The 25,549-nt window shown below is 36.8% G+C and overlaps 1 protein-coding gene across 5 annotated transcripts in view; it reads right to left on the reverse strand.

Annotated features, from left to right (window-relative positions):
• LOC145690288 (protein borderless-like) overlaps window positions 1-25,549 on the reverse strand; it is a 189,660-nt gene that overhangs the window by 40,194 nt on the left and 123,917 nt on the right. For all 5 annotated transcript variants that reach the window (XM_081765052.1, XM_081765054.1, XM_081765053.1 and 2 more), the window contains exons 4-6: window positions 10,221-10,443; window positions 8,269-8,550; window positions 3,980-4,170 (exon numbers count right to left, since the gene is read on the reverse strand). In XM_081765052.1, coding sequence (XP_081621178.1) covers window positions 3,980-4,170; window positions 8,269-8,550; window positions 10,221-10,443 — 696 coding nt within the window. The remainder of the gene's footprint in view (window positions 1-3,979; window positions 4,171-8,268; window positions 8,551-10,220; window positions 10,444-25,549) is intronic.

Here is a 25,549-nt window from a genome sequence, read left to right on the forward strand (position 1 = left end):
TTGCTATGTAATTGTTTATGGATACCTAATCATCATGTCTGTGTGCATGACAGTTTGAACGAAAATATATTATAAAGTGTATCAACTAATAAACCATTTAGTACCGTTCATCGACTTTATAATTCTTATAGAAAAGGTGAGAATAATAATATGTATAATTATTAAAGGTATTTTTACATGCAAACAATTGCTACCACTCGAAATTCATATATCAACGATCGAACCAGGTTGACGACTACCCTTGGTGAGTCGTTATACATGTGTCCGCCCGTCCATTCAAGAGTAAAAAACAAAAAAAAGACAAAAAGAAAAAGAAAAAAAGAAAGAAAGAAAAAAGAAACTATCGAAAACTATTTGATGGATCAGGATGTATAGGATCAAACGTTAGGTATGGAGTTCGTTGATGGAGGTGCTATCCAAACCGAAAGTGGTATAAGTAAACTATTTCCGGTTTATACGTTGATCACTATAGAGCAAAAATGGCAATATTAGGTTTTGAGTTCGTTGATGGAGGCGCTGTTCAAACCGGAAGTGGAAGAAATCAACTATTTCCGGTTATAACGTTGATCTCTATACAGTAAAAAGTGTAACGTACTGAGAAGCGTTTCTAGTAATCGATTGATTGTCCCAATATAGGTTGACCATACGTCCCGTTTTGACCGGGACAGTCCCGTTTTTGGGACGTGTCCCGACCGTCCCGTCAGTAGATGGGAAAAGGTAGTATTTGTCCCGTTTGATGCAAGTGAAAGAAGTAAATAACACACCCTGACCTTATGGGAATGGCAAGAGATTCTGGTAGCTTGGCACCTGGCGGGCGAAGGTATTGGTTGGGTGTTGACAGCACTGGAAAAGCGCGAGGAGGTGTTCATTGTCTACAGAAGTTTTTTTTTCTTCTGAGGATCGTGTGCGTCCCGAGCAGTCTATTGTGCAATTTAAATACGGAAAGAGAAATCATGTATTGTTTCCATACGTGTGGACGAAAGGCAACACGCGGATATTTTAAAATTAGTGATCCTTAGCTATGGCTATTCCTACACTCTAATAAATAATTTATGCTTAGTACACTCGGAATTAATTGGCTCATCCCCCCTTCCCATAATGATCACCTTGATGAAATGGCAACATTGGATCTCCCAAGTCAGTAAAGCTGACTTACTGAATGCAATAGAAACTTCAAGCAAGTACGATTGGAGTAATTCATATATTCAATTAATTATCCATCTTAGAAACTCTTAAGTTAATATGTTCGTCACGCGATACAAAACCGTTCAATAACTGCCGTTTGTACTAATATATATTTGCTCGACAAAGAAAGTAAATTTTAATTTTTGTTTTATAAAAAAAAGTCTGATTAAACTATTCCTCTATGGTACAAAATACGTGATTATATTATAATAACTTAAAACGAATTTTAAACTGGAAATTTGGTATTTGTTTCATAGATTTCGGTAGTTAGTTTTATTCCTATGTGAGTTTTGTTAGCCGAAAATCTTTTAAATGGATGTATGGAACAATTTTAACCAAATTTGGTACACGTATTACTTACACCCTGGAATACCGTGGGGTAAAACACCCTAGCACACCTAGGAACACTGGCGTCGTTAGCTTTTTAAATCTGGAAGGGGGTCAGATGAATCAAAATTAAAATCCTCTTTCCGACGAAAGTTATATATACAAAGTTGTCTTAGTTTCTTTAAATACATTTTAGTAAAGTCTGTGGGGACGCGTCCCCACCACGCTCCCCGTAACGACGCTCGTGCTAGGAGGAGTGGGAAAAGGAAACATAAAAATGATCGAATATGACTGATCATGGGCGGCGATTAGGGGGGCAAAGGGGGGCAGTTGCCCCCGCACTTTTTTAAGTAACCAATTAATGTATATAGTTTCATTTGGAAATGTAACGATTTTGTATGTGTTACTGATTAATAGGAAAAAATGCTGCCATATAATATTTGCTGTTGCGTGAATACGTATTGGTTGTCTTCCCGTGGAGTAAAGAAAGCTACAGTAATTGCGTTTTAATCGCCACAGAAAATAACCCCAAAAAATAACCTATTGGAGCACAATTTCAGCATACTTTCATTTCTTCTTACAAGGGCTCGATATGTTAGTGAGCCGCTTTGAAGCTAATCGAAAGAACATTATGCAAAAAAGTAGGGCCTATTTCACAAGTTATTCTTTAATTGCACAAAAGTTGACAGTTCCTAAAATGTCTTTTCTTATTTCTAAAAGTAAGGAATATCGATTAAAAAGAGCGTGATAAGAAACAACTTCTACTTTTCCATTGTTTTGTAGTGTAATATACGAGTGAAGTGTTGTGTTTAAGGGTGTACGAGTGTATATACAATAAAATTTAGTAAATTGAACATAATTCTAGGTTTTAAGTTTATTTTGTATAACTGAAGTGTGGATTGTAAGTATTGTTGTGTTTTGATGTGTTCCAAGAAAGTGAAATCTGCACCTAATGGCAACGAACATATTTCAAGAAGTTGCAAAAGCAAATATTTCTTTAAATGTCGTAGCATATGCTTGTAGTATTTACTGTCTTTCATTTTCTAAGAGTAATAACATACATTTAATAGCATGTGTGGAATTAAATATTAAGTTTTTCATTAATCCTCAGTTTCAATATAACTTTTGCAAAACAAGCATCATTATTCATTACTATGATTAATATTATCCTTTCTATTTATTTGTTTTGCAAATTTATTGAATAATTTGATCACACAATTTTCCAGACAGAATTTTAAGATGTTCATGAACAAGGAATCAAATCTCTTCTTACACTTTCGTTGCTTAAGAGTACAAAGGGCTAGTATCTACTTGCGTTGTTCTTCTCAATTTACTTAATAAACTATTATATACGATATACGGTATTTTAACTGAAAATATAGTATCCTATTAGTTATACAACCTTTCGTCAAACAAAATGTTAGAAACAACCAGGAAAACTAACATTTATATACAAATATTCAGATCATGTCTTGCCCCCTCACTTTTAACGTCCAACCGCCGCCACTGTGACTGATATTAGTGTCGAATCCATAGTTTTCGGGGTTCATGAGCTGATTAATAACAATTCCAATGGCCTTTAAGTCCAATTTTAACCCTCTAGTGAGAGGAAGAACTCCTAGGCACCTAGGGGGAGTAAGAGGGGGTTATATATAAGATGATCGAAAACGACCGATATTAGTATAGAGTCCATAGTTTTTAGAGTCGCTGAGGTAATTAACGACACCCCCGTTGCCGTTTAAATCCAAGTTCTGCCGCCATTAGTACCCCTGCGGGGATGCTAACTTGAAAAAATAAACCAGAAAGATTCAGCACCTTAGTTTCATTGTCATACTTCATCCTGCACATAATTCAGATCTAGTTTCATCAAAATTTCATCCGTTTTTGAAACTTAAGCAACACCTGAAGGGACTGTATTTTGATTCTGACGTTGCAATGCAGCAGGAATTGAGGCTGTGGTTTCGTCGACAAGATGAAAATTTGGCAATGACGGATTATGAAGTTGGTCAAAGATAAGATAAAAGTGTGGTGATTGGCCGAGATTATATTTAAACATAATGACTGTGCTCTTTAGATTAAAGTTTTAGCAGCGTACATACTTTTGTTTTATATACCGATATCTTTAACCAGTTTCACATACAAAAATTGAAGCCAAGTTTTGACTCATGGTCCATCGTATTCGCACACTTTTTTCCTTTAAATTAGTTCATAATGTTTAACTTATAACTAATCGTAACTAAAGAAACAAACAAGATAAACTGCATGTTGGTATTAGTGGCGGACTGTGCTACGTGATGCAAATTGCAGCTTCCAATGCGCTCTAATAAGACCTTTGTTAAATCATAACAAAATTATTTTTGTATTTTAATTATATATTTATTTTTAAATATAGATCTTATTAATACGCACACAAGATGTCACAGTTTCTCAGGAGAAGCACACAGACGATATTCCTTACTATACTTACACGGTCGAACTGAAGGGAGCCATTAGCCAAAAGTCGAACATGCTTCACGTTATAGGGATCATACACGTAATCGCCTTTGTACCATTTGATATTCGTCCATGGTGGATTAGCTCTGAAATAACAATTCACAACTCCAGATTTCCCAATAGCCAGGTACTGTACAGCTGGAGTGTCTGTCACAATGGCTTTGTCTGGAATTATACAATAAAAATTATCCATGAGTTTAGTAATAAACTTAATCAAACGCAAAGTAACTGGTATACAACAGTATTAGGAAAGAAATGGTGTGACACAATATTTAGTTGCTTATTGAAGCTATAAAAAGAAAAAAGAAAATAAAAATGATATTTTCAAATTGGTTTAGATTGTCAGTAAAAGAATATAATCTGATGTAATGATGTCTGCATTAAGATCGATATTGTCCCTGATCGATATTGTGTACACTACTTCTGATCGATATTGTCAAACTATACTATAACGATGAAGTATAACTATTGCTTCTTTAGATGTGTAATAATTTAGAGTTAAACAGAAAGCCTTCAATTATGGTTTAACTCAATTTCAATTGAAATTTCTAATTTAGTTCATAACTTAAAATTAAATATGTTGTTATTAACCCATTTAATCATATTTGTTATACTATCAGATAAACCATCAATAGAAACACTCAGAGAATAGAGAATATACAACATGAATTTACAATTAGGATTAAAGATAACTAACAGGTTCATATTAGCTTTGGTATCCTAAATAACTTAAACTAGAAATACAAATCACTGAACAAAACAACGTTTATTTAAATAATAACACTATGTGATCAAAAGTATCCGGACACCTGGCTGAAAATCACTTACAAATTCGTGGCGCCCTCCATCGGTACTGCTGGAATTCAATATGGTTTTGGCCCACCCTAGCCTTGGTGATAGCTTCCACTCTCGCAGGCATACTTTCAATCAGGTGCTGGAAGGTTTCTTGGGGTATGGCAGCCCATTCTTCACGGAGTGCTGAACTGAGGAGAGGTATCGATGCATGGCACGAAGTCGGAGTTCCAAAACATTCCAAAGGAAATCTATAGGATTCAAGTCAGGACTCTGTGAAGGCCAGCCCATTACTGGAATGTTATGGTCGTGTAACCACTCCACCACAGGCCGTGCAATATGAACAGGTGCTCGATCGTGTTGAAAGATGCAATCGCCATCCCCGAATTGCTCTTCAACAGTGGGAAGCAAGAAAATGCTTAAAACATCAATGTAGGCCTGCGCTGTGAGAATGCCACGCAAAACAACAAGAGGTTCAAGGCCCGTCCAAGAAAAACACGACCAACCCTAACACCATCACCTCCGAATTTTACTGTTGGCACTACACACGCTGACAGATGACATTCACCGGGCATTCGCCATACCCACACCCTGCCATTGGATCGCCACATTGTGTACCGTGATTCGTCACTCCACACAACGTTTTTCCATTGTTCAATCGTCCAATGCTTACGCTCCTTACACCAAGCGAGGTGTCGCTTGGCATTTACCTGCGTGATGTATGGCTTATGAGCAGCCGCTCGACTGTGAAATTCAAGTTTTCTCATCTCACGCCTAACTGTCATAGTACTTGGAGTGGATCCTGATGCAGTTTGGAATTAATGTGTGATGGTCTGGATAGATGTCTGCTTATTACACTTTACGACCCTCTTCAACTGTCGGTGGTCTCTGTCAGTCAACAGACGAGGTCAGACTGTACGCTTTTGTGCTGTACTTGTCTCTTCACGTTTCCACTTCACTATCACATCAGACACAGTGAACCTAGGGATGTTTAGGGGTGTGGAAATCTAGCGTACAGGCTTCTGACACAAGTCACACCCAATCACCTGACCACGTTCGAAGGTCGTGAGTTCCGCGGAGCGCCCCATTCTGCTTTCTCAGGATGTCTAATGACTACTGAGGTCGCTGATAATGAGTATCTGGCAGTAGGTGGCAGCAAAATGCACATAATATGAAAAACGTATGCTTTTGGGGGGTGTCCGGATACTTTTGATCACATAGTGAATGTGTAACAGTCTCGCCAACTAACTGAACATATTGGTTTCATCAGACACTGTCGATGAAATCAATGTAACACAGTGTCTGATGATGTCAATATGTTCAGTTAGTTGGCGAAACTGTTACATAGTTATTATTATTTAAAATAAACGTTGCTTTGTTACGTGATTTGTATTTCTAGTTTAAGGATTAAAATATATATGAAAAAAAAAATATTTCAGAATAATCTCTCTCTTAAGCCTTTGACCTCCACAGAATTTTGAACAAAAGTGCAAGCTTTTATCAAAATACTTATGTAGTTCAGGTTTTAATTGAAGTGCTTGCGCGAGTTCAAGTCTCATTTGGGTTCCAAGAATGTGGACTTTTGATCGGTATCAGGAACGTTTCGGTATTATATTCTGGAGGGAAATAACAGTATTGAAAAATCTCTAAAAGTTTCCTTCATTTTTTTTCTTATTCCTTCATTTCTCTGCCGATTACTTGACAACCCTGACAACTAGGCTATTAAAACAAAAAAATACGAGCAATACAGGCAATCTCACGATTGTCCTTGAGTAAGATTGGTTCGCTCCTGTTTATTGCTTTCGTGCATATAATTGTCGTGATCAGGGGCGTATCCAGAGGGGGTGATCCCTCCAGAAGAGGAAACTTCCTTATTTTATATGTAAATAAAACCAATCCCAGAATTTGGAGCTCTTAAAAGTAGCTGTAAGTAGCAGTATTACAACACACCGTCCCCTAGAAGTCCGTCCTGGATCCACCCCTGGTTGTGATGGCATTACAATGCAATATCCACGCACTAATTTCGCTGTACGAAAATCCTCCTTACCCTACGCTACCATAAAAATTTTCTGAATCTACTGGTGTAGAAGTTTTTACAAACTTTTTTTTTTATGTATCTGGTGACCTTTCCAACTTCCCTTTATATTACTAAGGTGATACATTAAAGCAACTACAATACATCCAGGGATATCTTGTAGCCTAAGTGTAGAGCTACAATGTCAGTTCCTCTCCAGAATTTGAAGTACTGTCCGGCGATTCGCAGGGCTAAAAGTTCGGATACCTCTTTTTCCTCCTTATGATTAATGACACTTTTCCCACTACACAAATATAATGAAATAAACTTCTTATAGAAATGATTTGAATATGTCCATATGCAATCGCTTAATGACTGAATTGCTTCACTGCAATTAACTAAATAAACCACTGTACTGGTGTGAAGAAAATGATTCTCAGATAAACGTTGAAAAATGTATTGTATTTAGCTTCTTACACCAAAACACAAATTTTTAACTATCCATACGATATAAACGGAATGGACGTTTCTAGGACGGAAACAATAGTAGTATATGGATATTGTATTCAATTCTAAATGACTTTCCAGCACTACATACGTTGATTATGTAGCAGAAGATGAATGTAGAAGTGTGGGTTTTATACTCAGAATGAGTAATTAATTGCGTAGCATAAGAAGTATAAAGATATTATACCCATTTCCCCACAGTTTATATCTGGAAAATATCTAAACAGACAGACCTTTCTTCGATGGGGGTTTCATATCACTCGCTTAAGGCTCAAAAGTTCTGTTGTTCCAAAGTTCGGATTGTGCCACTTTCCGGACACTCTGTATCTACGACTGTGGTTCAGTAATATGGGATCTGTTACAAGTAACTTCCACATCAAAATTAGAAAAAAAATGATCTAGGCAAAATTTTAATGATAAGTGGGGTATTGTGAGGCTGTACCGTATTAGATCACATAATTTTAGGTATCTACGTCTAGTAAATATATTGCAAGCTAGACAATTTCAATGCTTGTCTTCCTTTACAAGACTGTAAGTAATGGTTTAAATAGTTTATGTTTATTTGAAATTATTTGCATTCCTTCATTATGGGACTCCGAGAATTTCATTGTGAGACTGTAAACAGATCTTCATGAAGAATGTGTGATTTATTGAACTTTATGTGTTTAATAACGCTGTCATATTTAAAATTTTACTAACATTTGTAAGCTCATTTTTTAAAGATTTGTTTCAGTTGTATGAGTTTGAAAAGTGTTATTACATTAATTCTATTGTATTTAAAAATTAATCAATAAAGAAATACCCCAAATGGTACCGTAAGTGTGATTTTTCTTCTTATGAAAATCATATAAGTTAATGGCCTTTTGTCTTAGTAATACTGATTTTTGTGTACTATACCAATTTCACTGGAATGATTGGGCATTCTGAGTACAGCTGTACCTGTTACTTACATCTGACGTTGAGATATGCTCCTCCAGATTGCGTCTCCCCTTTGGCACTTGTCACTTCACAATGGTAGAGACCAGAGTCATCCATATGCGTTTCGTTAATGGTGAGAGATCCTGCAGAATTAACAACAGATCTTTCGAGAATGTCGGGGAATTTCTCAATTGGTTCTCCATCTCGGAACCAACTTACCGTTGCGTTCTTGTCTTTAGTGACACAATAAAAATGCGCAGACTCGCCAACTCTTTTCGTCTGGTTAACTGGTGGAATGGTCAGCAAACTACCCCCTAAGTAAAAAAAGAACAATGTCAATACAAACCACATTAACGATAACAAGATATAACATTTCAAGTATTAAAACTGTTGCTTGTGTTGTACTTCAATGCTGGATAACGAAAGGGATTTTATTTTAGAAAACAAATAGCATATCACAGAGATATACTTCTTCCTAAGTTGAAATGAAATGATTTCTTTTAGTTTAATGCCCCATGCTTATGCCCTTTAGGCTAAAGGAAAGGGATAATTAATGAAAGCGAATGATTATGAAATTCCCATCGGCAATCGAACCCGCTATCCACTATACCAGCAGGGAGAGCTTCTTCCCATGTTCTCCATTAAAATTATAGTTTTATGAGCTACACGATGGAGAAAGAGGTACGGAGCACCAATATTGATAAGCTGTTATCCTGTGTATTATTTGGACATCTCGCATACTAATGACATCTATCGTGATTTGTACATATCACTTACAGACGTGATACTTGACTTTTCTATCAATAGATGGCAGCACAAAAACTCGTCTAATTCTTATCGCAGAATTACGGCTGCCGTACATACAAAGATCTAATTTACAAGGAAAAGAGTTGCTGGTCCTTGGTAAGTATACGTAATATTAAAGTATAGCATGTTTCATCTGCATACCGTCAGAAATTTATTTTTCTTTTTTCCTTTCTTTCTTTCTTTTCTCTTGTTTTGCCTTTTTATAGAAAAATCATGTAGGGCCTGAAATAATGAATGAATCGTTTTTTTGTAAAACAACACGTCAGAAAAACCAAGTTTTGAAAAAAATGAGAAAAAATATACTATATACTATAGATTCTCTAAAACGTCTATTTATTTGTAATATACTAAGTGTAGGCAACAGTTTGACAGGTGTAGATATCTCGCAAAATGTGTATGTACTCGTAGCAAACACAATATTGTCGTTAATTTTGTGTCTGACAAAACTTGACATGTGTCGTTTAAAAAAAAAATGAAATGATAATAATTTAGGATATGAAATTTTGTTTTGTTTAGCATAAGACATCTGAAAAGCGTGTTTTCACACCTCCTGTGGTTAACCAAATTATACAGTGCGAACTGTGATTTTAGTGAGCATTAGCTCTCAATTACTAGGGAAGGTCGCGGGGTCTTACTCTGACTTCATATCGATACTATGCTCAATTGACTTCTTTTTACATGAAAAAAAAAAAAACTAAACGGAAAAATCTTCGATCGCAAGCGTGTTTGAATTACAAGCGTTAGAATTTCAAAATTGAACAGATTTTGCAGAAAGTTTGAAGAAACTTTTCTTAAGATAGACGCTTCGTTTTTGGTATTGGGGGGTCCTTTTCAAACTTTTTGCAAAATCTGTTCAATTTTGAACTTTTAACGCTCGTAATTCAAACACACTTGCGATCGAGAATCTTTTTCCGTTTGTGTAATTGTTTTATATATAAAAATGAGTCGATTGATTATACTATCGATATGAAGTCAGAGTAACACCCCACGATCTTCCCTTGTTAATATTCAGTTTATTCAGTATGACAGCATATCACGCTGTTGTTTCATATTGGTTATGTATTGTAGACGTTGTTTCGCAACGATCATAAAGCTAAGTCTTATCTCAGAAACATACCTCCTGGAAATAAGTTTAATCAACTTCTTATAATGAAATAAATAAATAAAATGGTCTTACCTTCAACTGTCAAATTGAATAATGATGGTGGGGCAAATGTTCTCGGTGACCTATTAGGGAAATATACTCGGCATTCGTATTCTCCGGAGTCGGAGTCCCTGATATTGGTTAAGTTAACAGAAGCACGTCCATATTGCGATTGTTCAGGTAACCGATGTACTCGTCCCTGATAACCTTCACTGGCTTGAAGTCTACCATCAGTCCACATAAACACAGTATTACCCTTTAAAAAAAAAAGTGAACAGAACGTTATACGTTATGCATAAGACTGAAGGCAAAACCGAAATTTTAGAATTTAAGAATACATTTCATGTCTATAAGTTCAGACTATATCGTAATTTTATTTTCTACCATGACTCACCTAATAAGTTAAATTGAGACAGAATGTACCAGTCAACAGCAGCATGAATGCTCACTTGGCTATTTCACATATAGTGTGCCATTTCTCGTCCGTGCCGTTGCCGTGATCCACGAAGTTTCTTTGAAAATTCATTGTTCTTTTTTTTTTTAACTATCGCATGATGTACTGTACCCGTGATGCTTTCCTCCCACGCCCTGACAGTGCCGCCTTGAAGAGAGAAACCACTCCGGTTGCAACTCGACTATCGAAATGCTTCGGTTTTTCTCGGAGAACTCTAAGCGACACGAGTTGAATTGATTTGGGGTTTAACGTCCCGTTCAGCAGCGAGGCTATATGAGACGTGGACCTACTGATTAACGTGGAATCCGAACCACATGAGCTCCCGCCGGGAATCGAACCCGAGTCTCCCACGCCAAAGGCGCGTATGCTAACCGCTTAGCCACGGAGGAGCTCTCCCTGCAGTCCATCTTCAGGGAAATGATTTAGGAAGTAGTAGCGGGCACGGCATGGGAACGGTATGTGTGAATGGTCCTGGCCATAATAGGGGCCAGAGCACGGCAGAGAAACGGCATATGCACGGCACCCTCGTATTAATTAACCAAGGTGTGTCACAATATTGTTCGCGTTCAGTAAAATGGGTCGTCAGTCTTATAAAATATCTTATAAATTATAATTTTTAAATGTGATGGAGTTATCGTATCGCCACGTTTGGCCTAATCCTCGTTTCGCCTAACCAATTATCTGACACTTTTATGACAGATAAATGGTAAGATTTGTGTCCGCCATTTTAGGCGAAAAAAGGATCCTCGTTTGGCCTAATCCTCGTTACGCCTAAAATGGTGGACAATAAGAAAAAATCGTGGAAATTCAACTGAAGGGAAATTATATAAGAGAAAATTCCCTAGTATATAAAGAATTAAGAAATGCAAAATAAATAGATTAATATTATATTAACTATTTTCGAGGAGTTAGGATTACCAAAACTCCTTTATGTATTACTGGGACCATGGATATATACGAATATATATGAGTAGGTGAATAGCAAAACCCGTTAAATTCACATTTTAAAATTTGTGACAAATCGAGAAAAACTGTTTAAACACGTCATAATTGTAAAATAACATTAGAAACTAGAAAACATTAAAAAATTAAGAATAATGTGAGTGTTGGTCTGTCGAAAGCTGTATAATCACACTAGTCTGTGAATTGCGTTATTGAAGAAAATAGTTTGGATTTAACAGGTTTTGCGTATGTAAATGGAAATAAGAGCTTTTGCATCTGGACGAGCGGCCATTTTTGTTGAGGCTCAAGATACAAAACCTATCAAAAAGAAAGAGAGTCAGAGTCAGAAATCAGTATTATGCCTACCTACTAAAATATTGGGGTGGATGTATTATCAACTATACATTGCACAAGATTGGCACAAATGAATATGGATACATAAATGCTACATTAATTTTGTTCTAAATTGAAAACAATGGATCCAAATGTGCAAAAAATTGAATTATGTAACCTCCTCTCCATCATCATCTACTAAATGGAAATCCATATCGTCGTCGTCCTCTGGTGCATCACCATTTTCTCGGTTTTCTATTCCTCAAAAACCTCTTTGTAAAACGTGCGCTTTGAGCTGCTTTCAATCATCAAATCCTTCGTAACTACAAGCGGAGTTAATTATACCTATCCGTATACATTTCTAAACTGAAAGACTATATTTTGCAATAATTAGTTTGTAACCTTTTATGGATTAACATAGGGTGAATATTAATTTGCCAATTATCCCAGTATATGAATTTGAAATATAGCAAAACAAAATGTGCAAATGTTGAGTTTGAGCAAAACAGTGGCAGAAAGAGAATCAGAAATGGTAAATAAGTGGCAAAATTTTTTAACATGTTGTACCAGAAGCATGTTATAATTTTGAATGATAATTGACACGAGACATTTTAAGAAAGAGGTTCTGCTGAAGCTGAAGAGACCGTTTAGAGAAGAACCTAATCCAACAATGTTATGTTCAAAGTAAAGAGTTACCCTGAAATACAAAACAAAGGACTTCTAACCATAGATAGTCCACTCACCTTGTCTCTTTGGCTAAATTTCGATGCCAGTTTTTCATGTGTCTTGTAAGTTTACTAGACAAGTTTGGTGTTGTCTGATAACAAAATTATGATCATGCTGCTTAGAGTATCGTTTTCTTTCGATTTTGTGTACATTTGTCTAGTAATTATTAAAGAAAAGCAAATAAGCACAGAAAAGTTTCACGAACAGTTAGGTTAAGACGTATAGTGTCTCCATTTTCAGTCCAGGGTGCGCGGTGGCTCAGTAGTAGAGCGTTCACCTCCGGTGCTTGGGGTCCCTGGTTCGATCCCAGATCGCGCCGTGTGGATTTTGTGGTGGACAAACACCGTGCTCGTGGGTTTTCTCGGGGTTCTCCCGTTTCCTCCCACTTTCTTCATTCCACCATTTTATTCATTTCTCATCATCACCGTCTCCTTTAGACTAACCGGCATAACCGTGGGACGTAAAACTAAAGATTTCATTTTCTTTTTTTCAATTTTCAGTCCAAAAATAAAAAAAAAAGTAATGAAAGCGCACACTTCAAATTCTGCCAAATAAAATTTCGAATGATTTACGAAGAGTTGCAATAAATATTCAGATTACTAAACTAATCCTATACAGTACGAAACCTCAAATTGTTTGAAATATGGAATTAACTGGGTTTGATTCTGCTTTTCTCATTAGGTTATTTGCAGGTTTGGAATTTAACAATTTATGAAACTGAATATGGAGGAGGGATTTAACATTTAACTGGTTTTACATCTGTATTTCTCAGTTTTTCACATAGTAGGGAATATTTTTTTTTTTCGAAAAATTTCCCTCTAGTTTTATCTCCACGATTTTTTTATAGTCCACCATTTTAGGCAAAACGAGGATTAGGCGAAACGAGTATCCTTATTTCGCCTAAAATGGCGGACATAAATCTTATCTTTTATCTGTCATAAAAGTGTCAGATAATTGGTTAGGCGAAATGAGGATTAGGCCAAACGATGCAAGATCTGGAGTTATTTATCATATGAAACAATAATGTTATAATGAATGTTTTATAAAATTTACAGATTAAAACATTGACATCATCATCATCAATAATAATAATAATAATAATAATAATAATAGACCTAATAATAATAATCAGTGTGCGAATTAATGAGGAAATGCCACCGTACTCTGAAGAAAAAAAAATCATCGCTGGCAGATATAACTTTCTTCCCACTCTAGAACTTTTTCGATTAAACATGAAGATATAACAGGGAACAATTTTTATTTTGTCCAGTAAATTATTTAAAAAAAAAAAAAGTACTTTCATTAAAATGTAAAATGTAGTAACTGAACTTAACATGTCCCCGTACCCAATATGGCCTATTTGCTTTTTTTCACGTAGTTAAAGATTGAATTCAACAGATGGAGATCGTGTTTCGAGATCATGTACGTAACTAGATTGAACTGGTTCGCCGACCAACTAGTTTACGAAATACTGGAGAGAGGAGCGAAAGACGAGAATATTCTTCTTGTAACCTGGTTGTTATACAGTGGCGGTTCTAGCCCGGGCTCGGGGAAGCCTAGGCTCCCCCCCCCCAGCTGTTTCAGTGACAAAAATAATTTAACCTATTATTTATATATTTTTAAAAGTTTATAGTAAACTTATGATATACCTACCATATTATCCGGTTACTGAAAGGTGGCCTCTGACAGATAGCTGCACATGTTGTAAACTAGGGATGCCCACAAAGTTCCGGTCCCGGCGGAACCGGTTCCGTGACTAACCGGTTCTCGGAGATCCGGTTTTCAGAACCGATTCTGGAACCGGTTCTGGACCTGGATCCGAAAACACGGTTCCAGAACCGGATCTTAGGAACCGGTTCCAGACCTGGATCCAAAAACACGGTTCCAGTACCGGATCTTAGGAACCGGTTACAGATCTGGATCCGAAAGACCCAAAGAGCCGTAAAGAAGGCACAAAGTTCACCTTCAAAGCACCGCAAAAAGGATCATGCGCTTGTGCCCTCCCCGCCCAGACCCGCTTGTGCCTCCAGAAAAAAAATCGTCCACCAGTGGGTGTATAGCCAAATAAGTTGGCTAGTTATCCTGTTTAGCCAATGAGTTTGCCAGTTACACAGTTTATTTAGCCAAATGAGATAAGCGGCCGCCGCCTGAGCGCCTGCCTGTCGCTTTCACCATTTCATCTAGCACACTGTTCACAGCCTGCCAGCAGCTCGGGTTTAGCGTAGGGATGGTCACAAATTTTCGGTTCCAGAGGAACCGGTTCTTGGAGATCAGTTTTTCAGAACCGGTTCCAGACATGGATCCGAAGAACGGGTTCCGAAACCGGATCTTCTAGAACCGGATCCGTTCAGACCCGAAAACCGGTTCCACCAGGAACCGGTTTTGGCCATTCCTATTGTAAACAAAACGAGAGGGAGGATTGTTCGCCAATCACAGCAGTATTCTTTACGCTGTTACTAGGCATCGAAGTTCACTGACCGCGCTGTTGCCGGTAGTTGAGACGACTTGTTAAATTTCTTACGTTTGTCGCCAGAGCTTCTGTCTCTGTTGTAGAGCCTCTGGCAACAGTGCTTCCAGTACTCCACGTGCTCTACCCAACGGTCACAAGCCACATTTCCTTGCGCAGACAGTAGTCTGGGTTTTGTCTTCCCCTTCCCCCCACCCGTTTTTACCTTCTAGATCTGCCACTGTTGTTATAATATAGCAAAAGTAAAGTTGTTGTTTTCTGTATCTAGCAAATGTTATGTTTGATGTTATATTTGGATACATATAGGCAGTGGCGTATTTAAGGGGGGTTTCCGGGCTTAAGCCCCCTCCGAAATCTTACTTACTATAGTAAAGTAAATGAAATATCTTGAAGAATTTTCACATTTTCAGGCAAAGCCCCCCCCCCCGAAAGTTAGCAAGGCCCGCCCTCGAAACAAAATCGTAAATACGCCACTGCAAATAGGCTATATTACTATTTCATAATAATGCATGTTCTTAACATTTCTAACATTCTGTTTTCAACACATAAAAGAGCAATGCTGTGTAAGGTAGAATCAATATGGCCTACTTAAGATGGAACCAACATAACTTACATACCCATTATTGTGTACACACATAAATAGTAATTTTGTAATTTGAATCTTTTGTAGAAAGATATTAAATGTTGTTCCACTGTATTGTAAGCTATGCTTTCGACTGTTTCACTGCATTATAAGCTATGTTTGTTACATGTAAGCTCTAATATCATGTAGGCCTACGTATCATTTCATATTTTAGGATTTGTAATAAATCATCTGAAATTTAATATTCTTATGTTCTTATTCTTATATTGGTGCAGATTTCTTTTTAAACACTTACATATCTAGGTAGTGCAGAATGTAGGAACTCGGCGCCAGTAAGCATTTTTGCAGTCGGCGCCCCCAATAACTACATGTTTCTCCACCCCTTCATCTCTAACTTAAAAATAAAACTTAACGGCTTAATTAGTGAATTAACAATTTATTACAATTAAACACCACTCACTAGATGCAACAGCTACCACTACGTAACAAAAATCAACACGAAAAAAAATTAAAATATTATTTAATGTTTAAATCTTGCGGCCTTCAAAAATTTTGAGCTCTAGGCACAGGTTTGGTTGGCCTAATGGTAAATGCAGCACTCTATCTAGGCAATGAATGACCTAAATGCTACTTTCGAAAGACATCTCCGCTGTACGCACGCCATGTTCAATTTTTTGCTGAAAATTTGCACTCATGCAACCTGAAATGGACGTTAAACTCAAAATCAACTCAACTGAGTATGTATCTATTCAGAGCTTAACTCTTTGGTGATGGAATTGAAACTGTTATTCTTTCCCCTCCAAAATTCGTTAAAAAAAAAAATTAAGTTTGTTTAATTTATTTTAAAGGCGTTTCTAAAATTTTGCTCATGCTCTGAAGCGTACAAAGTTTTCTCTTCAAAACATTTATTACTGGTTATATTCAGTTATACTGGTTGTATTGGTTTATACCTGTTCTAACATTTGGAAATTATGTAATTGTATTAGAACGTATTATAAAAGTATGGAGAATAAATAACATAGAAATATAATTTATGTGAAATGTCTTAAAAACTGAATATATCTTTCGTTGCATTAGAAAATTTTCATAACTAGAATCATTATGAAGAATTTCCAGTCTTATCTTCAGCACAATTGCTCAATTCCATTCTCAGTAGCTAGTGATGTAGTGGTCGAGTTTTTGGTGAGTTAAGTAAAATAGAAAAGACTTAAAATAGAATTAGAGGAAGATCAATTTGGATTCTGGAAAGGAAAAGGCACCTGCTAGTCTATTGGGTTGATAAGAATTATATCATAACGAGTTCTTGACGTAAAGGAAGGGCTGTGTTTGTCAAGAACGTATTTAGAGGGGAGTCCAGGGGGTCCGGATCACCCAAAATGTCTTTGATAATTTTAAGAGTTATTTCTTCTTAGTATATAATAAATGTAAAAGAAATTAATCTCCTCCAGGGAGTAATCTACACCCCCCAACACCCCCTAACACCCCTCCAAATTTCTTTACACACACCCCCGGATGGAAAAGGAATACTCCGCCAAATCCAATTGTATCAATCAGGATCATATAGGTTATTTATTACATCAAGTTAAAAAAGGTTTAGCGTTTAGGAAGGAAGGCAATATTCTTATTTATTTATTTCACTTCAAAATACGAAGCGACCTCGTTCTCATTGTTTCGGGCGGTTTCGATCGAAACAATTGACAAAACAGATCGCTGATACCTACCCTCCTGGGTTCCGCGGTCGTTTCCGAGAAAAGAGATTGATGGACAGATGCAGGAGCGGTCATTCACCTACCTCCTCCTCAATAAGGAAAAATGTGACAATATTGTAATAAGCCTATACCAGAATTAGTTGGTAAGTGTTACTCTGCAACAGGCTTGCAACCAGAGGAGGGCTAAAGAGGGCCTGGCCCTCCCTAAATTTTTCATGTCCCTTCCAGACCTCAATACAAAATGCACAATTTAGATATTTGTAACAGAATTTTTAATGATTTGGCCCCTCCTAATATATTCATGGGCCCCCAAAGCTCTGTGGCTGGTTTCGAGCCTACTCTGCAAGTGGTGTACCAACGGACGGACGTTAGAAAGGTGTAGTCAAAACGTTTTTAGAAATGAAGAGATCGATCGAAGTAAAATTATATATATTTTAGAATGAGTCTAGTTATACGGGAACACATTTGGCGCTAGCTTAATTTTTTGTAAAGTATATTTTTATTCACGTAAATTCATTGAGCGTAACAGGGCTCGTAGCGAGTCACTTTTTTAACTAAAATTTACTTTTCTTCAAGTTGGTCACTAAAAGTTACTTTTTTGAGAGGTAAAGTGACTTTTTCGTGTGATTTATGTTTTGCATTGGCAATTTTCTAAGAAAAATATAAATGGAAAAAGGTAGAAACTTGTTACTCATTACTCTTCTGAAAGCTTCAATACTTGCTGCCACATGTGAAACAGTCAGCTTTATTCTCACTTAAGATGTTATTCTTTCTAAAGCACAGTGGACGGTTGGTGGATGCTTAAGCTCTCAAGATGGGGTTGAGAACCCTTCTGTGTCTATTCTTTCTTCTATCATAATAATCCTTTAGTTTTCTCTCGTAATAGTTAACGCTCCGTTCAACGTTGTGTGTGTGTGTTTGTGTGGTTCATCATGTTCGTCTTGTGTTATGCTTCTTGTATGTTCTTCATAAGAGTAGGTGATGAATTTGAATATTTCACTTTTTGAGAACTCTTAATGCGAAGTTAAATATAATGTCTGGGATGAAGAAATTCGGAAATAGGCCGGAACTGGTTCCACTTACTCAGAAGCTTTTTACATCTGCTAAGTCTGCTTACCGTAACTACAAAGCTTACTCTGAAAACCTAAGAAAGGAGGAAGCTCAAAAAGAAGAAGTAAAGAAGAAGCCAAACAACAAACAAACAGAGAGGTGATGGAGAAATTGACAAAGGGAAAAAGGGGTATGATGAGATTTTGGTCTCCTTTTCGTGTGCTTTTGGCCATTTTTGGTCACTTTTCAACTATTTACAAGAGACCAGACCACTATGAGCCCTGGGATTATTAAAATTAGGGTATATTAAAGAAGACAAAACAGAAAGATACAAAATATTTGTAAATTGAAAAACTGGATTTCTGGAAAACAACTAAATCAATGAATAATTTTCTTATGAAAGATATTCAGAGCCAATAACGTAGCCAGGAAGGGGCAGGAACGGATATTAAGAGATCAAATAATATTACAACAAGTAACGTTAACAACAGAGTTAGAATATTAAAATAATGAAATTGGAATTATGTACAGTATTAATTACTAAACAAATGTGATTTCAGCATGGGACTAGGGAATTTTTTCCCAATTAATATTTAAAAAAAAATCACCCACTAAAACTTGCTGGGGGTGAATAAATTGAAATAATAGCAGAATTTTGCAAAATAATTACAATAATTCGTATGTAATCAATTCACATGTAATTACTGGGTAAAATCATTGTGGTTAATTCCTAATACAGTGAAACCTCTCTTAAAGGGCATCTCTCAATAGTGGACATCTTCATACGAGGACAAACTTTCTTATTCTTCCATTCCATAAATATATGTGGTGTGGTGTTATGAGAGAGAACCCTTCCTTTTAGGGACAACTTTCATTTACAGACAAATAATCGGTTCCACCGATGTCCGTTTTGAGAGGTTTCACTGTATTACTTAGTTTAATAATAATAATAAATGTTCAAATGTGTGAACTTACTTTATTGAACCTACAACTGCGAAGATCTGATATTATTATTATTATTATTATTATTATTATTATTATTATTATTATTATTATTATTATTATTATTATTATTATTATTATTATTATTATTATTATTATTATTATTATTAATAATAGTAGTAGTAGTTGTAGTTGTTGTTGTAGTAGTAGTAGTATTGCAATAGTTGCATAACAAAATATACTGACTTCTTGTTTGAGTTTGTTTAAAAAATATATCACTATTCTGAGAGTACACCCCTCCTTTTATTTTGAACACCCCCCTAAGTAAAAATTTCTGGCGTACTTACTGATCTCCTCTCACATAGCAGCTGGAAATTTCTATTTGAGTCTTTAAAGGAGTATTACGGGGTATTACTAAATTATAAATATAATACCGTGTTGAACAGAGAAGTTCTCTATATAAATTTTATAATCATCTTTAAGGCAGCTCAAGAATAAGTCAACTATTTAAGTTCATGGTCTATGGATCTTTTCCCTTAAGAAAACTTGATATTTCGAACTTGGATAAATTGACAATGAAAGCACATTTCTTTGGCACTTTTTTTTTTTTTTAAGTAAAACTACGTAGATATCGGGTTTTGTTTTTCTTTCATCACGTGGTTTCCATAAGCGTAAGTAGAGAGAGGACATCCTTACACAGTGAACAACAAGAAAATGTGAGTCTTTCTTTCGAGGAAGCGTAGGTGAGAGTTTGTAGCATTGGAGCTTTTCTATTGAAAGCTCCAAGGCTTGGATCTTGACTCTCCTTATCTTGAGCGAATTTCTCCAAAACTTTTCCGTAGTCCTCTTAGGCGAGTGCTGATATGTCACTTTTCAACGTATGGACTTTAAATTAATTCCACACTTTTCCTTTCCTTCTTACTACGTTCTCATTGTAAAATCGTCTTTTCGCAGAAATTTTGCTATAGTGACCGCGACACCTCGTGAAGCCTGGGGTCTAGATTCGTGGAGCTGGTCTTTCGAACGCAAACTTCAGAAAACGTGAAACAAAGAAGTGCACCAATAAAGTTGGCAAGCTTAGAAGACAATGAACGAGCGACAAATAAATGAGTACGGATGGCCAGAACCGGTTCCTGGTGGAACCGGTTTTCGGGTCTGAACGGATCCGGTTCTAGAAGATCCGGTTCCGGAACCGATTCTTCGGATCCAGGTCTGGAACCGGTTCCCAAGATCCGGTTCTGGAACCGGGTTTTCGGACCCAGGTCTGGAACCGGTTCCAGAAACGGGTTCTGGAAACCGGATCTCCAAGAACCGGTTCCGCTGGAACCGAAACTTTGTGACCATCCCTACGCTAAACCCGAGCTGCTGGCAGGATGTGAATAGTGTGCTAGATGAAATATTGGAAGCGACAGGCAGGCGCCCAGGCGGCGGCCGCTTGTCTCATTTGGCTAAATAAACTGTGTAACTGGCAAACTCATTTGGCTAAACACCCAGTGGTGGACCAAATATTTTCTTCTGGGGGCACAAGCGGGTCTGGGCGGGGAGGGCACAAGCGCATGGTCCTCTTTGCATTTTTTGAAGGTGAACTTTGTGCCTCCTTTACGGGTCTTTGGGGGCTTTCGGATCCAGGTCTGGAACCGGGTTTTCAGATCCAGATCTGGAACCGGTTCCTAAGATCCGGTTCTGGAACCGGATTTTCGGATCCAGATCTGGAACCGGTTCTGAAAACCGGATCTCCGAGAACCGGTTCCGTGAGGCCGGAACCGAAACTTTGTGGCCATCCCTATAAATGAGACAATGGATGGCAAAGTGGCGTAAATATTAAAAAAAAAAAAAACAATAAGATTGTTATTTCCGTGCACATGAAACCATAACCTGTTCGATGGCAAAGTTGCGTATCTCAGGGTATAAGAACTAGGCCATAGCTCAAAAGATGGCAGCACAAAGAACAGATTTTCTGTCCTTTCTCGATATCGATGCTAATAAAAGTTTCAACATCTCACAATGTCTCAAAACTGAGTTACACTACTTTGCCATCCAACGCCTCTAATAGCACTTAAAGAACTGTAACACGAACAAAACATTCGAATTAAACGATAACAATAATAATAACAAAAATGCAAAACAACAACAATAACAAAAATCAACCAAACGAAACTTAGCGGCAATCCGACAACACTGTATTATCAGGAGATGTCCTCCGTATAGCGCGAGAGACAACATTGGCAAAATTTCATGGATGGGAGTAGGGGTTGATGACCGGGACACCTCCTAGTGTTTTATTGCCTGATGACATTAGCAGATCTAGCCAGTATCCAAAGGGGGTCTAGGGGGCCGGTTCCCCCTAAATATTTACGCCCTCCTAAAATTTTCACGGTAGGATTGCAAATGAACTATAATATTGTTTGATCGGTTCCCCTTAACTTCTACCGCCCCCGTACACTTTTGGGCTGGCTACCGGCCTGTCTAGGTTAGGCTTCACGATTCCTTGTGACCACTATAATAAATACCTGAATCTGAATGAGTTTCTAGTGTAGCAGGAGTTTCTTCTGACTACTTAAGGGTGATAATTTGCAACGAAGTGTAGTCATTTTCATGACAAATTCTACAATACCGTAGGGGCCGCGGTGGCTCAGTGGTACAGCGTTCACCTCTGGTGCATGGGGTCCCTGGTTCAAACCCTGCTCCCGCCAAGTGAATTTTGAGATGAACAAACACCGTGTGCGTGGGTTTTCTCGGGGATCTCCCATTTCCTCCCACTTTCTTCATTCCACCATTTCATTCATTTCTCATAGTCACCGTCTCTTTTAGCCTAACCGGCATAACCGTGGGACGTAAAACTCAAAGATTTCATTTCATTTTTTTCTACAATACCGTAGATCAAGAATTATTCGAGTAATAATGTGAGTCACTCGTAACCCGTTCATTGACAGTTCTATGACTCCGGAGCTACTAGGAGAAGCTTCACCCATTACGTGTGGCGAAAATTATCGCTTAGCGGAGATTTCTTGAGCATGTCCTCAAATAACTTAATAAAACTATAGAAGTAATTATTACCTTCTTAACTTTTACAGTGACTGCAGAATGATGAACATTGCATTCATTGCCCTGAGACTACGAAGAATTAATACCATCTTGATGATATAGCCAGCAGCTTTCTGTATTGTTATTATGAAACTGCGGCGTCATGGAATTGCGTGATGTCTCATGGAATGAATTCTTAAAAATTTCACTTGGTTGTTTCTAGGTTACTTTATTACTTGGCATAAAAAGATAACAACTGTAACTCCTGCAACAAAATTGACAGTATGCCCAAAGACATCTCGAGGACATTGATCCACAGTTTCAACAAACAAATAATTTGTTTATTTAGGTTAAAGCAGTACTTCAGAGAAAAAATGGCAATTTTTATCGTGTAGCTGACTTTTTTCCTTCATGAAGAAGAAATATCTAATGTCACAATTCAGATATATCTGTAACTAATTGTGTCCAGGGAACCTACACCCCTCTCCTCTTACGTCCTTCAATCAAACTTAAATTTTAACTTGATTTTGTTACATATAATACCTGCTCAAAAATGAAATAAAGAAATTCGTATAGCCTTTTACGTTGCAAGAAAGAAAAAAATAACGGGTGTTGCATAGAGAACCACTTTTAAAATGTTTGTACTTCTGGCTCACTGTTTCTCCGAGAGAAGGCGACACAGTGCAGCAGAGGTATCATTTAGAAAGGGATCGGAATTTGACAAGTATATAGTTTAATAAATAGTGTAATGTTATACTAAGGAATATATATATATATATACGATTGTACAGTTATCCTGTATCTCATAGTGTCTGATGAAACCAAAGAGTTAGTTGGTGGAACTGTAACAAAATTAATTTTTAATGAAAATATATGGTTTTGCTCAGCAAACAATTAGTGTGTATGTAAAAAATACTTATATCGGTGGAGAATCCTGATCTTCTCCTCCTGAAAACAAAACTTGGAATTGCGCTCGTGTTCTATAACGCTCGATAGTTTTGCCCACGAGACAAGAAACTTCTAATGTCGTCTTAGTTCTTGTCCCAGAAACGAGAGAAGAAGCATTTTCCAAAATTTGAGTTTAGAAATTTCACTAGTCTCATGGACAAGACTAGTTGATCCAAGTCTTAGAGGTCGAAATCAGTTCTGGTGTTGTATAATTCATAGTATAAAAACTATAAATTGATAAAGTGATTGTACGAACACTTTGAAGAGCATATATCAACGTTTAAAAATACGCAAGTCATTGGGCAACATGCTCGAATAATAAATAAGGTTTAAATGTTGTTATATCACACCCTTTGTGGACCTCTCGTGACTTCAAAAAATTCAGACTACTTCTAGGTAAAATTAAAAGAAAAAGGTATACATATTGTGCATAAGCGAAACGAAAAAAAAAATTGAAATGAGACGAGAAAAGCTTTTCGAGAATCGAAACCAGACTTCTTGAAAATTTATGAGACCAGACGAGACGAGAAAACTTATGTTTTTTCATCTCAACTCATCTCGTGCGGAACCCAACGCTCGATGACATGATATTGCAGTTTGGACGCTAGAAAAAAATATATATATAAAAAAAATAAACTCTATACTTTTGATAGAAAAAGGTCAACGAAAAGCGATAATTTATTTTTAAAATTCTGAAAAAGTACAGCTGAGACAGGTTTATGAATGCGAGCAGATCAGTAGTAATTTATTTTAACGACTTCTGAAGAAGTACAGTTAAGACAGGTAGGCCTATAGTGCATACCAGTACACAGTAATAATTTATTTTAATGACTTCTGAAAAGTACAACTGAGACAGGTAAATGCATACGAGCACATCACTAGTAATTTATTTTAACGAATTCTGAAAAAGTACAGCTAAGACAGGTTAGTAACATATATTTAACGAATTCTGAAAAAGTACAGCTAAGACAGGCTAGTAATTTATTTTAACGAATTCTGAAAAAGTACTGATGAAACAGGTATATGCATCCGGGTACACCAGTAATAATTTACTTTAACGACTTTCAAAAAAGTACAGCTAGTACAGTATATTCGCACGAGCATACCAGCAATAATTTATTTTAACGATTTCTGAGAAAGGACAGCTAAGACAAGTATATGCATACGAGCACACCAGTAACAATTTATTTTATCGACTTTTGGAGAAAAGTACAGCTAAGAGAGGTCTATACATCCGAGCATACCAGTAACAATTTATTTTAACGACTTTTAAACAAGCACAGCTAAGACAGGTATATAGATACTAGCATACGAGTAAAATAAAATCTTTGAGTTTTACGTCCCACGATTATGCCGGCTAGGCTAAAGGAGACGGTGATGACGAAAAATGAATGAAATGGTGGAACGAAGAAAGTGGGAGGAAACGGGAGAACCCTGAGAAAACCACGCACACGGTGTTTAGTAGTAATTTATTTTCAAATTCGACTGCAGCGTGAATTGGACCTACAAGATCTCTTCTCAACAGGCACAGAGTCCGAGAAATATCCAAAGACTTCGTTTTCCAGGAGATGAAGAGGTAAGAGGTGGCAAAATATTGTTGCGTATGAATGACATATATTTAAATACGATTTTGCCTTTAAGTTACTATTAAAAAGTCGAACGGGAAATTTAACTCTCAATGTCAACTACAAACCACATGGACTCTTCGTGTTTTTTTTTTTTAATCCACCAGTGTTTAGGAAGTTGGTTAGAGTCTGGCCGAGTGCCAAGGCTAATTTTCCTAATTACTGAATGGGGGTCAGCTGCCCGTCACAAATGATAGTATCTTAAAGAAGCAGAAAGGAGAGTTTCCATTCAGCATTGGCCGAGACACAACAAATGTTTCTCTTTATGCTTTGGACACGAACTTTCAAGAAGACAAAAGAGCAATCATACTACGTCATCAATCACCAGACCCACTCAAAGTTCTGACCTTTAACCTCATTATTGATTTCATACAGTTAAATTATATATATCCGGCAGAAAAGCGTTTTAGGGTTCCCTTTAATTGTTTCATGGTCGATCTTTATATGCAGTATGTGTGTTTAAATTAAATTATATTTAATTTAAATATAATTTTGGTAATAAGTTATTTTTAACGTATGACGAAACAAATCATCCAAATATAAAACATATATGAATGGA

The sequence above is a fragment of the Thermobia domestica genome, chromosome 7 (assembly GCF_964235325.1).
Source record: "Thermobia domestica chromosome 7, izTheDome1.hap1.1, whole genome shotgun sequence".
NCBI lineage: Eukaryota > Metazoa > Arthropoda > Insecta > Zygentoma > Lepismatidae > Thermobia > Thermobia domestica.